The sequence below is a fragment of the Lissotriton helveticus genome, chromosome 8 (genome assembly GCF_964261635.1).
Source record: "Lissotriton helveticus chromosome 8, aLisHel1.1, whole genome shotgun sequence".
NCBI lineage: Eukaryota > Metazoa > Chordata > Amphibia > Caudata > Salamandridae > Lissotriton > Lissotriton helveticus.
In genome coordinates this window covers 184142806-184159305 of record NC_136069.1, presented here as the reverse complement: position 1 = coordinate 184159305, position 16500 = coordinate 184142806, and the positions used below count along the sequence as shown (strand labels likewise).

Genomic DNA, 16500 nt, shown 5'->3' with positions numbered 1-16500 from the left:
ATATATGCCGATGATATTTTGGTATATCTCCGACACTTGGACGGGGACCATTCGCACCTGGCGACCATATTTGCCCGGTTTGAGACCATCTCTGGCCTGGCCATTAACCCTTCGAAATCCCTAGGATTCTACTTCCGGGACGGACACCGACCATCCCATATACAATTTGGCACCTGCAGGATCCAAGTGGCACCGACCACGTTTAATTACTTGGGCCTTAACATATATAGAGGATCAGATTGAGGGCAATGTACAAAGGGCAATTAATGGTCTCCAGGGTAGTGTGAACTTTTGGGTATCCTTACCCCTTTCGGTCATGGGCAGAGTGGCAATCTCGAAGATGTTCCTACTCCCCCGGATGTTGTACTACTTCGTAAATCTACCAGTCCTTCCTCCACAACACGTATTTGCCACACTGAATACGCTGCTGATCACTCTAATATGGGGTGCGGGGAGACGCCGACTCAGCTTAAAGAAACTACAACTGAGCACCAGACGGGGTGGCCTGGGTGTGCCGGACCTGCGCGGGTATTACTACGCGAGTCAACTACAGTGGCTAACAAGATGGGTGGCGGGCAGGGACCTACACAAAATAGCGTTTACACAGGACCGGCTGGCACGCGGGGAACTACACTCCCTTTTGCTACCTACGGCCAAGATCCCCCGGGACTGTCATCCCCTGCTGCGCACTGCTTTGCGATGCTGGTGGAAGGCACTGACATACACGGCCGGGACCACCCCTTATGCGGATAATATTCCCCTGTTAGGGCTCCCTACACCGCCAAGTACTCTGTCACAGCGTAGGCTACGGCCCTGGGCGGAGGCGGGAGTGGATAGAGTGGGAGACCTGTTCGGGGACGACATGCTGATGGACCATGCCTCCTTTGCACAGGCCACAGGTGCCCCACTACATTTATACCTACTGCACGCCTCGGTAAGCCAATATATCCGACGTACATGGGCCCCGCAACGCACTAAACCGACACAACATGAACTGATACACCTCCTCCATTATATGGGGGCGGGAGGACACTTAGTGCGATGGCTCTATGGGGGTGTTAGGGAACATGCTGCGCTACCCCTTACCACACTCAGGGACACTTGGGTTGAAGACACAGGAGAAGCCATGACGGATGGGGAATGGAAGATTGTCTTAGAGCATCACAGGAGAGTATCCAGAAACGTAAAATTTAAATTTATACAGACTATGATACTGCATAGAACGTACCTCACTCCCCATAGGCCCTACTTCCCCCCACAATTGTCCCAGATGTCAGCGGGATGAAGCGGATATCCTTCATATGCTATGGGCATGCCCGAGACTATGCGTTTACTGGGAGAGGGTCAGACACACACTGCACGATATCACAGGCCTGCAGATCCCGGAGGGTGCATTGCCCTATTTGATTGGAAAAAGGAGGAGATCCAAGATCCACAGAGCGCAGCTGAAATTCCTGGACCTGGCACTCCTACTGGCACTCAGAACTATCACTATGCGATGGAAATCTGCCAGACCGCTGGGGGTTGACGTATGGCGCTCTGATTTGGTAAAATGGGGCAAAGCTGAAGGCGTAACCCTGCGCAGGGAGGAAGAGAAGGGATCCAGGGACCTAGATAAACAGTGTATATATGATAGACGCGCTAGGAGACGGAGAGGGTGGGACGGACATGGGTGGGACATCGGGTTACTACAAGTTGTTACTGCAATGTGAATAAGAGCTGTAAGTTTCTCGTAAAGAGGGTATTGCAATGAGACCACGATCATTTCCTACTGTATTATGATTGACACCTTTAACCACCTACGGTCAGAGGATTAGACATACCTGATAATTCACGGACAGTACAAGGTTTAGAAAATCAGAAAAGACTGGAAATTGATATAATGATTACACCGACATGTAATTCTGTTGCAGTCATGAATAAAAATGTTTTTAAAAAAAATGGCTGTGCAGATTTACATAATCGATGCAAATTCCACATTTGAATAATTTTAAGATGAATAAATATGGTAAAATCATATAAAATTCATCATATTTCAAATAATTACTATTTTCTTAAAAAAAAACTCATTTACGATTTTCGAAAAGATTCCTCCTCGTACATTACAACCGCACAAATAAATTCATTGCTAATACACATTTTAATTCTTTGCTGCAGAAGAAATGATTTCAGATATCTCCATTCAACTCTATAGCCATTTGTTTCAATAGTTAATATTGCCCAAGTGGGCCCAAATCCAATTAGTTGTCCAACTCTGACCACAAATCACATAAATGTTCTACTGGTCCCTAAGAGTCATATTCAGTGTAAATAACTAGAAAAGTGCTTGTGCTAGTGCAAAGAAAAGATTTAAATACCAAGAACCATCCCGGTTTGACCCCCCATTAATTAAAAAATCAATCATTTAGGGCGCGAGACTCATCATTAACAAATTGATTCAGCAATACATTATTATACAGTACAGGCGATTCTTAAAACAACATCTCAGAATTTTGTAAAAATAGCAATAACGTGACCCAAAGCAAACAACTTTAAGACATTGATGTGTATTTCCATTGTTAAGGCCTAGTTATTGTAAACAAGTGTGCCAATCCTCAGTGGCATTCAAACCATTCGGTTGTTTACTGTCCCTCCTATTTTCAGAGGCCACACTGAATCAATGACATAATCCTGGAGCTCAGATGGATTTGACTTGTGTGATTCCTCGAAATGCCTGGCTACCGGATAGGCCTGATCTTTACCGATAATAGCCCTTACGTGCTGGAGTATTCGTTTGTGGGCCGGTAATTTGGTACTTCCCGCGTACCTAAGCCCACACGAACACTCCAGCACATAAACCGCGAAATCTGTTTTACATGTTAACCGGTTTGTAATCTGTCGCGGATGTTGTGCAAATAGGCTAATGTAATTGCTCTTGCTGCATCCATACCGGCAGGCCTTACACTGAGTACATTTTCTAAAGCCTTTACTGAGAGCACCCCAAGTGTTTGACATCTGTGGTTCCAAAGTGTTTTTGACCAAAGATTTAGCCATTGAGGTACATCTTCTAAACGTAAGCATAGGTTTGTTCGGAACTCTCTGACCTATCACTGGATCCCCTTTAACGAGGTTCCAATTCTGATACAATATTTTCCTTATGTCCGAGTGTTGCCTGCTATACGTCACAATCATGTGTGATTGTATCTTGTCATCTTGTGAGGCAATAGCTACAACCCGTGGTTTGGGAATTAAAGCCTCATCACGGGACATCTGTTGAGTCCTCCTTAGTGCTGACTCAACAATGTTCTTTGAGTAACCCCTTTCTAGGAATCTTTGTTTGCTAGCCTCTTGCGCAACCACACATTCATTCTCAAAGCTGCATAAACGTTTGATCAGCAGCATTTCCCCATAAGGGATGCTGCGGATCAGGTGACGTGGATGGTAACTCGTGGCGTGTAGAATGGTGTTGCCAGGTGTTGGCTTTCTGTAAAGTTTAGTCGCTAAGGTGTTATGCACATAAACTTGCATATCCAGAAAGCAGATGGAAGTCGCATGAATGTGAGATGTAAATCTAAGGTTCAAGCCATTGATATTCAACTCATTGACAAATTTACTAGCTGCTTTCCCCGTTCCCCGCTATACAAAAAACAAATCCTCAATGTAGCGGAGATACAAAACAATATTTTGCGCCATGATGTCCCGGAGCTGTCCCGACAGGACCTGTACCTCCCACAGTCCCATGTGTAAACATGCATAACTGGGGGAGAAACAGGCCCCCATCGCGACCCCCCTGGTTTGTTGATAAGTCTGGTTATTGAAAACAAATATATATATTAAAATATGTGTGTGTATATATATATATGTATATGTATATATATATATATATATATATATATGTGTATATATATGTGTGTGTGTTTGTATATATGGTGTTTGTATATATATATGTGTGTGTTTGTATATATGTGTGTTTTTATATATATGTGTGTGTTTTTATATATATGTGTGTGTGTGTATATGTATATATGTGTGTATGTGTATATATATATTTTTTTTATAGATATACATTTATATGTTTATGGATATGTGCTAAACTATTACCTACCATCCTCAAGGGTACTTTACATTTTTAGAGTGATTTAACTACTAAACTACTTGCTGTTCTGATTCAAGCATGTGAATCTATGAAAGATCCAATACTGGAGAAGAAAATGAGTTCCTTACCTGTAATTGCAGTTCTCCAGTATTGGTATCTTTCCTAGATTTATATGCGACCCACCCTCATACCCATAGAGGCTCCCCTCCCCTCTCCGATCAAGATTATTAATTCCCAATTGTACTCGAAAATCTGAGGGACTCAGCCTCTGTTTGGAATGTTTGAGAGGGTGCTATCGTCTGATTGGTGATATCACCAGATTGGTTATAGTGCAACTTAAATCCTTTTTTTTAAAAAGGACATAGATAGGCTATTAAAATGACTGTGTATTGCCATTATAGCCTATGATACTATTACATACTGGTTTACTATGGTCCCGTGGAACTCCCACTTCGACGGGGAATGATTCAACCATGTGAATCTATGAAAGATGCCAATACAGGAGAACTGCAATTACAGGTAAGTAAGTAACTTCTTAGTAATAGACTTTTGCTAAATTGCTTTAGATTCCAAGATACCAACATCCATCCTACTTTCATTCCGTGTCAAGGACGGGACTAGGCACTCTCCTTCTTTACCGTGCTCCTTTGAGAACAGACCAGCCTCACCTTCCAGGCCATGTCCTCTCTGAACTAGAACACAAGCAGCCTAGGGCTGGATTCGCCTGATTAGGGCTCTGCAGTCAAGCAACTATGACATAGTGTGCACAGGACCAACGTCTGGGTATACCCGTCTAATCCTAGGGCGACAAACACAAGCATAGAGAAAGTGATGGATGGAATTCTTGAATTAATCTTAGTCACTGATAATTACTCTGGTAGCATTCCAGTCCATCTGTATTTTGCACACCGTGCCACCTCAGTTTTGACCCAGCCAAATGCAAATACATCTTGAACTGCTCCAGTGGTAAAAGTCCAGCCCGAACTGCCATGCCAGGTCCTCCCTGAACCACAACACAAGCAACCTAGGACATGCATTCCATCCAATACAAATAAAGCACTTGACTCACTAGTACTCAGCTGACTTGATTACTTTAACTGCCTTCTAGTGGGTCTCTCTCAGTATTCTTTTGCCCTTCGCAACAAGATCATATATTTTACCAACTGATCTTTGTACAGCCTTCCTAGGCATTACCTCATCTTCATCTTATTACTACCAAGGTGGATGTCTTCCAAAAACCGGGTCATCATATCATTTACACTTGCTTTCAGACCAATAAAGGACTTGGCTCTCAACTAACTCTTGGAACAGCTTTCCCGCTGTACACCATCCTAGAATTCAAGATTTACCTCAGATGACTTCCTAAGCGCACACATTCTGCCATGTGCTGCATCCTTTTAGATTTCAGGCCCTCTTCAATAGAACTCCTCACCATCAGGTATATGAACAAGCCCCACTGCAAGAGTTTGAAAAAACATTTAAATGTCCTCTGTTGCAGTTACGACTCAGATGATTACTGCTCCACTTCTCACACTTCCATAAATATATGTTCATTGCATATTTACCTGTAGATACACATGCTGTGCATACTCCTGCCATCTAGTGGTGGGCTCCGATTTGTGCAAGTTGATTTTCTTCGAAGATGTGTTTTCGAGTCACGCGGTATAGTGACTCTACCTATTGCTGGTAGTGCACCTGTGCATCGACTCCATTGTTGGATTGTTTTTGTCTGCCATCTGGTTCAGATGTGTCCCTTCAAGCTCTGTGTGCTGTTCTCACTAGGTCTACTCGGGTCCGTTCTTGGTCAGAAGAAACTGCAATTGTGCTTCTTCATCCGTTTTCACCAGTGGCGTACCCCTTTCGACTTGGTTCCACGATTGGACAATTTTCGATGCCCTGGTCCTGGCCCCTGTGGGGTCTCCATCACCTCCTTGATGCATGAGAATGTCCGGTGATGGAAATGATTCCATTTTGGTTTTGCTCGCTCCAAGTGTTACCTGAAATATCTGAGGACTAACGTCCACCAAGCCTGTAACCCTAGCTTGTCCACCTCGTCCATTGCCTCGTCCACTTACTTCTCCTCCTTCTCGGCCTCCAGTCCCACTCCACACTAGGCCCACCTCTCCACTACTGCCTGTGTATAAAGAGCCTCAGGAGGGTGACTTTCTTATGGAGACCCTCAACTCCACTCATAGGTCGATGTAGTATCTGCCTGTGCTTAAGGGCATAGTTAGGCATGATCATGACATCTTGAAGGAACTAGTGAAGGCACAATTTATCATGCGGAGGGTGGACAAAAAGATGAAGTATCTCCCTCTGACCCACCCTACATCAGGGACCAAGTACCACCTGACTCACTGGTTGTACATACAGCACAGAAGCATGCTGATTCCCAGGGCACAGGAGATGGCCCCTCCCGACTGAGAAAGCTAAAAGATTGATACGGCTTTCAAATGTGTCGACGCCCATTCTGCCACACATTGGCGGATCACCAGTTCAGTGGGCCTGCTCTCCCAGTTCCACCGATCCCACTGGAATAAGATTGAAAACTAACCCAGCACCTCCCGGATTGACATTAAAAACGGGGTCAGAGAGCAGTGTTAGGCATTTACTGCGCACACAGTCAATAAATGAGACCCCCACTCAAGAAAACACTCGAGACCAATTAGGAAAAACAGTGTATTTTCATATTATTTTTAACACCAAGAACTTCCTAATTAAGTACTTTTCGATTGATCAATTTTTACAGTCACACAATTGTTACACAAATGCGCTTTTGCGCAGTATGCTTTCCTATGGAGAAAGCTGCATATACTGCATACAAGTATTTCCAATCGTATTTTGGGGGTCCCCTTTAGGATTTAAGTTGCTATGGGGTCAAGGTCACAAGATCTGCCAGCAGTTCGGGTGTACCTTCCTTGGAGTTTACAGGTGCAGAGACCAAGAAGGGGGGCCATCTAGAAACAGGCTACAGAGAGGGACTTGGGGCAAGTCTGGGAGCTGCCAAGGGGGGGGGGGGGCGGACTTAGTTTATGAGGGTATTGGAAGCAGGGGGGGGGGGCACAGTTGGTGATCGTGGACCTGACCAGGGGTAAAAGAGGTGCAGAGGGTTTTGGTCAGCTGTTCTCGTGCTTCAAAGGAGCTCATGGCTCTTGGTCAGACCTGCAGAGGGGGACTAAACGGCACAGCTGATCAAGAGTGCCACGTAATAGCAATGTCTCGCTCTTGCACAGCCTAGGCTTCACCAGGAATGCAACCAAATCCCATCTCCACTCCCTACAAGTACAGCCCTTGCTCTGACCATGCTAGACTTGAGTAGGGAGAGCATACCCCCAGCCCATTAAGGGTACCTGCATTCCAAATGCTGCAGCTTTTTTCAGTCAGATATGCAGGTAAGTCAAAAAGGTCCTCCGCCTTCTGTGTATGATGGTCTCTTCCATTGCTATAGTCCCGCATTCCAGGTCACGCGTGTTTCCATTGCAGGAGTGAATGGCAGCACCATGTTCGAGGGTGGAGGGTCATTGGGAGGATTTAGTGTTGATTTGGGGCTGCATTCATCGCTCTCTGCAGACGTGAAATGCTAGCAACCTGTTGCTGCGGCAGTCGTTCTTGAACCCGGTTCCGCAGGCAAACATTACCATGGACGCCTTACTTACCTGTTGGGGCTCAAACTTGTAAGAACTAACTGTACAATGTTTTTGGACCCCGACCAATGGGATCTACATATCAACCATCTGCAGTGGGAAACATCGTTTACAACTCATGCGATATATCTCATGGCAGTACAACTCAAGCCGTTACAACAATGCTTTGTTACATCGCATGCCATTACAACTCAAGTTGTTACAATGACTTTCTGTTGGGGGCAGAAGGTGTTGGATTTGATGTATTTTCAATCCAGCACCTTCCCTCCTGTTGCACACTCTGGAGTTGGAATAGTAAATTCTACTATTCCAAACTCCAGCACCCCCCTAAAGCAAGTCGTTGTAACGACTTGCATTGTAATGGCATGCGATGCAACAACGCGTCGTTGTGACGACTTGCGTTGTAATGGCATGCTTAGAAAACGCATGTGTTGTAACATCTGGAGTTGTTAGCAATTCAGCTAGCCCTCATGGTGCCTTCCTCTCATTCAGCAAAGGGTAATTCTAGTCAGGGTAGACAACACAACTGTCATGTTTTACTTGCAGAAGCAGGGCGACACACACTCTCTGCAGTTGTCTGCTCTAGCACAGAGCATTTAGCAGTCGACAGTACAACATGGAGTCCGTCTCCTCATACAGATACTAGGGGAAGGCAGCAAATTTGTAAACCTGCTCCGTAGGATGCATCATTAAGGTCACGGGTGGGAACTCCACCCCCACGCCCTACCATACTTCCACCATTGGCAGTTTCCACACATAGACCCATTCACCACTGTCACATATGCAAAATGCCCAAGCTTTGACTCTAGAGTCGTACACTCACAATCCATTATGCAGTGGACTATGGATGAGCATGTCGGGGATATTTGCAAATGCTTTTCCGCCCCTCCCACTTTTTTTTTTGTGGTTTGAATGCTTAGGCAAACATCCCTCACTCTTTTTAGTTGCCTCGCCCTGGCCAGACAACCCTGGTTCACCACCCTTCTTTACCTCGCTCTAGTGCTTTATGAGAAGCCGCCCAATTGGCCGGATAGTCTGTACAAAAATCAAGCCACTTTGGCATTCCATCCCCAAACAGCTCAATGTTGCACTTTTGCTCCTGCAGTCCTGGAATTTGGGTACCTCAAGCTGCCAGCAGAATGTATCACCATTCCTAAAGCGGCCTGCAGACCTACAACCAGAACCTGCTTATGCAGCCAAGGGGAAACGGTTTGTACACTGTATTCCTAAGCATGCAGATCCTTTCAAATCAACAGTCCAAGACATTGTTTGCTACCTGCTTCAGTTGCAGGAGTCACGTGGCTGCTTTCACTGCTTATCTCCAAAACGAGAACACACTTCTCTTTTCAGGGTGCCTGTTATCAAAGCCTTCATGGAAGGACTCTCAATGATATTCCACCACAAGTGCCACCCACTCGTGTTTGGAACTCCAACATTGTTCTCACTAAACTTATCACCTCCCCTTTTGAATCACTTCTCTCTTGTCCCTTACAGTTGTTTTTACTTAAAGGTGGCTTCCCTGGTAGCCATCACTTCTCTCAGGCAAGTTAGTGTGAGACAAGCTATTACCCGGAAAGGACTCTTTTTCCAAGTACACCATGATAAGGTAGTCCTCGGGACAAACCCCAAATTCCTACCTTGGGGAGGCCTATTGCTTCCACTTCAATCAAACCATATTACTCCCAGTTCTCTTCCCTCATCTAGAAACAGTAGCAGAGCATGCCCTTCACACATTAGACGTCAAAAGAGCGCTTTTGTATTACATTTACAGGACAAAGCCCTTATGTAAGACTATACTTTTTGTCTATTTCTGCATGCCACTCAAAGAGCATGCTCTCCCTAAGGCCGGTATAGAATGGTGTCTGGTCAGGTGCATACAGGTCTGTTATACTAAAGTCAAATGACCTTTGCTCATCCCTCCAAGACCCTCTATTCTTAAAAAAAAAAAAAAGAAATAGGTTAAATTAGTTTCTTGAGTAATAGTCCTATATACTTCTGTACGACAGCCACATGATCTACTCTGCACACATTATCAAAACATTTCTGTGTGGATGTTTCAGCATGCCAACACGGTAATTTTGCTCAGGCTGTCCTTTATACACTTTTCTACAACATCCTCAGACTAGTCATCACTTCTGGGAGGACAACTTTACAGTCTGTGCAAGGCATATGTATCTACAGCTATACATGCCACGAAAATGAAAATGTTACTTCCCCTGTAAGTATCTATTCATGGCTTGTGGTACCCTAGATTCATAAATGTCCTCCCTGAACGCCTTTAGATGTTCCAGATGTTTTTGTTCTTTTAACTTTCATCCTTAAACTTTCCTTCACATGGTCATCTTTCTGCATCTCTTTTAGATCTACTTACTCGCCCTTCATGCGTAAAAAACGATCTAACAGTGGAGCTGATGCCCATGCACAGTTACCAGCAATAGATGGGGAGTCACAATACCTCGTGAATCAAAGACTTATTTGAAGTAAAACAACTGGCACACGTCCGAGCCTAACACTGAATGGCCAGAGTATGCTCAGCATGTGAATCTACAGTACTACATGCCACAAACAGATGCTTACAAGATAAGTAACATTTCCTTCACTCCTACATGTCTGATTAGTTATAGAAATATTATATCTTAGTTGTTGGTGTGTCTTTGCCAGTGGTACACAGTAACTGGCACAATGAAAACGCCAATTGTTTCTGTTTGGTTTCGTTTACCACCTTCCCCTCTATGTGCCATCATTGTTGATTTGTATAACATTTCTCTTTAAAACGTTAATTATACAAATTAAATAAAGTATTTGTTCTTCACAGGTCATAACAAAAATAGTATGCCAACAGATTCTAGAAGCAAAAGCCCTAAGAAAAACATCAAATTAATTGAAAAGTCTAGGTATGGTTGCCCTATTTTTTATTGAAATATTCTACAGAACGCACTAGTTATTCTGACTGAACTATGTCATTAGAGCTACTGATGTTATGCCCAACACAGCCATAGTATTTTATTAAAAAAAACATTTTCAGAAATGTTAAACATTTGTAAGAAATGATCGCCATGTTATTTTTTTTTTTAAGGAAGAGCAGCACAGTGTGGCAATTGTATTTTAGCAGACTTGACAGCATTCCAGATTATCTAATTTCACCAAAAGTGAAGATTATTTTATAAACGTAGTAAAACGTTTTCAGAACTTAAACTACTTGGAACCAGCCTTTGCAGACCTCCTGGCATGAAGGATGTAGTAAATGTGCTAGCCCAAGGTAGAACTAGTTGGGGCTTCACCTCACATACAGGGCACTCCTGCAGTGTCGGTTAAAGCATTTCTTTATGCAGGTGACATACTAATGACAATGTCTAAACTGCAGACTTTTGGTCTGGCTTTAGTGGTCTTACTGTCCACCTTCTCGAGGCCCTGCCCATATCCCCGACGATGACTGAATCTTGCATCTAGGAGACTAGTTCCAGATGTGTCCCAAAGGGGATTAAGTATCTTGGGCTCTTGCTAAACAGGAGCCTGATACAAATGGCTGAGGACAGCCTAAAGTTGCTGTACATGAGCACTAAACTTGATTTTGCAAAATGGCACACCTCCATTTATCAATGTACGGCAGAGTTGAAGTCATAATAATGGTGACTGTGACACCGTTTGTGCTAGGAATGCTGCTGATTTTGGTCCCTTGCTTCCTATTGAGTATAAACTCTGAAATCAAGACTTTTTTGTGGGGTAGCAGTAAGCCACATATTTTCATGTCGAAGCTTTATGCTCATACAGAGGTAGGGGGCTCCATTTCCCACACATGGGAACATATTATCTTGCCACTCATCTGTCTGAACTGACTGGTTGCCCTTAGATAGGGATCCCCTCAGTTTGAGATGAATTGAGCGATCTATATTGCAATGGGACACCAGCCACTGTGCCCTCTGTGCCGTGAAGCCAGGCAACTGCTCAGACAGTAACCCAATAGTTTTTACCAGGCTTCAAATATGTAAACAGGCACACACTTTATTGAAGGTGGTCCCAATGTCTTGATTTCTTGGTACCTTATGGATTAACTCCGGGTTGCAGATTGGGAGCTTTCAGTTTGAATTGCCGTAATGTGGACACAGCGTGACATCTGGAAAGTCGATCAGTTGCTCATGGGGAATACTCTCAAGTACTTCTCTGATCTGAGCTCAGAATACGACCTAGTGCAATCCCAACATTGAAAGTAGCTTCAGATGTGCCACTGGATTTGATACAAACTAGGGAGGGGTCCATTACTTCCCCCAATCTCGCCACTCTGCGAGTATTTGCACCAGTGAGAAACCTCTAGTGGGGACAATGTTGGGATTCTACGATGTGCTGATAGCTGATGCCTTCTCGCATCCTAGACTAACTTCCAATAGGCTCCTCTGGATGGCATCAGTGGGCAATAGTTACACTGCCAAGGCCTACTCTACACTTCTGAAAATAAATGACTCATTCTTCCGAGAGACTAGGTTGAAGTTTTCTTAAAATATCTCCTGCACTCCTGGTATTGTTCGCCAGTTAGCCTCCACAGATCTGTTCTCTTACCACAGATGTGATGCAGGCAGCTGTGATTTGGTGCACGTTTTATGGCACTGCCCAACCTTTTCTAGTTACTGGTCTTAGGTGTGGCAGGTCTTGGGAAAGCCTGGAGATGTCCAGATTGTCCCTTCTATCTGCTTAACCCTTTTGCATGACTTGTTGGGTAATGCTCCTCCCTCCAAACATAGAAAGCGCTGGATGGTGACTGCCTTGACGACAGCAACACTTTATATTCTTCACCATTGGAAGAAAAAGACAATACCACCAAGCTCAGAATGACTGACGGGCATGGTGAGGATAGCGCTCTCTATAACAATGAACGATCAATTTGGGGAGGGGTGTGGGGACTCCCATTGGCCTGTAGGTCTTGCTAACTGGCAGTGATTTAGCTTATCAAGGCTGGGGAATGCACAGAGAGGGAGGGAGGGACAGGTGGGCAGTAAGTAGACTATGGGGGAATGGGAGGGAATAACTCGATTGGAGGATGAATGGGCAGACAAATGTCCATCTCTTTTGCTGACTGCAGGAGAGACTGAAAGGGTAGGCAAAGTGTTTAGGCTTGCCCTATGATAATGACTTTGCAACAGATAAGTGGATGCTAGAAGAGTGTATATGGACCTTTAATATCTTTAATTGCATTATTTTTGGGCAGGCAGAGGGAAATGCTTAAAGTATGCAGTGCATTGTAGCGCTTGCTTGCAATGTGTATGAATTGAATGAAGAATTATTGCAACAAAAAACAAAAAAAAACTATTGGATTGCCACCGCTCTGCAACCCACTGAGCACTATTTGAGTGAGATTTATTTAGGTAACAATCAATACTATGCACTTTTCAAGGATAATTATTGGATGTAGAGTAAAATGGATTATTATGTGATGTGGTTGTGAGATCTCACCAGGTTATGTCACAATCTTTATCCAGTCTGGTTTCTTTAACAAATACTTTTGCTTAGTCCTGGGTAGCTGTGGGTCAGAGCAGTCCAGTTTGGTCAAAGGAACAAACATTTAGAAGTACCAAAACAATAGGGACACAATACAATACAAATCCAACACCAACTTATAAAAGTTCAGTTTTTCTTAATTAGGTACTCCCACACCAGAAATCTATCAAAAGGAATGTGAGACATGATTTTAAAAAGGTAAGTAAATTCTTTTTATGTTTAACTTTGTTTTTATTGATTTTTGGCATTGACGCAGATACATTACAATTCTCATATACTCCCATGTAGGCACGTTGAAGATTAACCTCCGGTTCCAACCCGTCCCCTTTATAATGACGCAATGTAACAAAAGTCAGTTGGGGGTAGCGAGTGTCCACGGATGCAGGCAGGACCGAGCCTCCCGCTACGTAAACGTCTACCCACCCCAAAATGCCAAGGAAGAACAAAAATATCCCTCCCCCTTGAAACCCCCCCTAACCGGTGTGCCATATCCTTGCCTCCTTAGGCCATTGCATGTGTGGGCTGCCAGCTGTCTAACTTTCAGGGGCGTCTTTTGGGGTCAATGTGTCAGTAAGTCGCAAGAGGCGAAGATACTTTGGGCATGTAACCTCGTTCAATTCCGTTGATAGGAGAGACAGAATAGGTTACCAGACCGTGTTGAAGGATGCCGTAGACTCAATCAATCAGAGAACTTATAAAGCGCACTACAAACCCACGAGGGTCTCAAGGCGCTGGGGACATACCCGCGAGGGTAGACTGTGTGAGAGTGGCTTGTATGCGCTCCATACCCACTGTGTACCATAATTTATGTAGCCAGCCTGTGTGTGTAGGCCGAGTTTGTGTTCTTTAGAGCGATAGGATGTGCTGAACAGCCGCTCCCATGGCCAGTCCCATCTGTCTCCCCCTGATTGACTTCAGTGGGAATGTGAGTGTGTTGGGCAGCCCTAGAAGTGTGGAAGCGGTGAAGCGGGGGATTTCGGTATCAAAGTGTTTATCAATGTCGTTAAGGACTGCTGTCCAGTATCCCATCACGTCCTTGCACTCCCATTTTAAGTGGGTCAGTGTGCCCTCCTCATCACATCCCCTCCATCAAGTTGGACTACGGTTTGGGTTGCCCCTATTTAACCTGACCAGCGTCTAGTACCAGTATGTTGCGACTTTGACCAGCGTTTCCCTGATGTTGGTGTTCATGGCAGTATGGTTGGCCTTGTAATATATAGCTTGCCATTCCTTTTCGGAGAGACTTCTCCCCAGCGCTTCTGACCGGCCGAGGGACGTGAAACGGTACATGGACAGATCATCCTGTAGAGTTCCGTGATCAGCTTATGGTCTGACTCTTTGGTAAGTAGCCACATTTCATAAGATGTCAGCTTTCTACCGACTAGAGGGCGTATCTCTGGCTGTGTACACCAATGTCGAATTTAAAAATATTGAAATTGTTGCAGGGCTTTGATGCCATAAAGCTGTGATAAATCGGAGATCTGGAGGAATCCCTCTAAGTCTAATAAATGGCCCGCTGACCTACAGTCCGATTTCCGCCACTGCAGGAACGCCCGCCTCTCTAACCCCGAAGTAAATTCAGCATTATCAAATAAAGGTGTTAGCGGTGAAGGGAAAGTGGTGAACCCCCTCTGAACCACCACTGTGTCCCATACACGCACTACTGTGCGGGTGATGGGGAATTTACTGAGGTAGGCCGGCCTATCAGCGCGCTTTAAGAAGGGTATCTTTCAAAGCGATGTTTGCGCCATTGCCCTGTCCTGTAAGAGCCATCTCTTCTCCGATTTGGGCCGGGTCCACTCCACCAGGTATCTTAATTGCGCCGCACAAAAGTATCGCTGTAGGTTTGGGATCCCTTGTCCTCCCTCGTCAGGAGGTCGGTGGGATAGGTCTCTTCGCATCCTTGGCCTTTTCCCGGCCCATACAAAGTCTTGCACCGCTTCTTGCAGCCTATTTATGGTTCCCAAGGGAGGAGTCACTGGAATGGTTTGAAAGATGTAGATGATTTTGGGTAAGATGGACATCTTTACCGCCGCGACGTGACCAAGTAGTGATAGTGGTTGTTTCTGCCATCTCCTTAAGTCACCCTGTACTTGTAGGTGAGATTCATGTAATTCAGAGTAACTGTCCATTCAGTGGATGGGGGTTAGGGCTATCCCAAAGTATGGGATCGAGGCGTGAGGTTGCAGGCCCCCATAGTCCGAAGATGCATCGTGGAGTGCGTGTGCATTGCGGCCCAAAGGAAGAAGCATTGATTTACCTCTATTCATTTTGAATCCGGACACCCTCCCAAAGGTCTCCAGTTTCCCCAAGAAGGCAGGCACTGATTGTTTGGGCTTATCCAGCGCAGCCAAGATGTCATCTGCGTACAGGGTACATGTATGCTGTTCCCCCCCAATGGAGATGCGTGCGATGTCGGGGTTATCTCGAATCCTCTGCGCTAAGGGCTTTACATAGAGCACAAAGAAGGGGTGATAGCGGGCATCCCTGCCTCGTACCTCACCTGATAACGAAGGGCCGTGTGCATATGCCGTTAACACGTATCGTTGCTCTTGGTTTGTCATAACAGCTGGCGACCCATGCCTTACACGATCCCCCGATTCCAAAGTGTGACATTGTTTTATCTAAAAAAAACAATCCACCCTGTCAAACACCTTTTCGGCGTCTATCGATAGGAGCATGGCGTCTGTCCCAGAGTAGTGAGCTTTGTCTATAAAATGCATGAGGCGTTTAGTGTTGTCACTGTATTGTCTCCCGGGGCTGAAGCCAGATTGATCTGGTTCAGTGTTGCCAGGTAGCCGTGGTCCAAGTCTGGAAGCGAGAACCCCTGTGAAGAGTTTGAGGTCTAAGTTGAGTAAGATCGGTCTGTAAGCAGCGCATTGGGTGGTGTCTGTACACCGGCTTAGGCGGTACGATGATATCAGCCTCTAACATATCAGGGGGTATCGAGCCAGGCCCAATGGAATGAATTAAAAAGTCGGGTGAGAAGCGACGCTAAGAGTGGGCAAAAAGTTTTATGAAAGCCGGCCGAAAAGCTATCTGGCCCAGGCGACTTCAGGGGTTTGAGACGGGAGATCGCCCGACCACCTCCTCTAACCTGATTGGGGCATCTAGCGAGGCGGCCCCAGCTGTATTGAGATCTGTCCTCACTGCCTCACTCAAGTAAGCCTCCCATCTTTGTTGATAGACCGATCTGCACTATAAAGCGATGCATAGAATTCACTAAAGGCCTCAGCTATCTGGTCATCGTCGCCCAGCTTCTCTCCCAGAGCGTTGTATAGGGTTGTGATT

The 16500-nt window shown here is 45.1% G+C and overlaps 1 protein-coding gene across 3 annotated transcripts in view; it reads left to right on the top strand.

Annotated features, from left to right (window-relative positions):
- Window positions 1-16500, top strand: part of LOC144772494 (E3 ubiquitin-protein ligase TTC3-like) — a 1119388-nt gene that overhangs the window by 326041 nt on the left and 776847 nt on the right. For all 3 annotated transcript variants that reach the window (XM_078656860.1, XM_078656861.1, XM_078656859.1), the window contains exon 16: window positions 10535-10613. In XM_078656860.1, the coding sequence (XP_078512986.1) occupies window positions 10535-10613 (79 nt within the window). The remainder of the gene's footprint in view (window positions 1-10534; window positions 10614-16500) is intronic.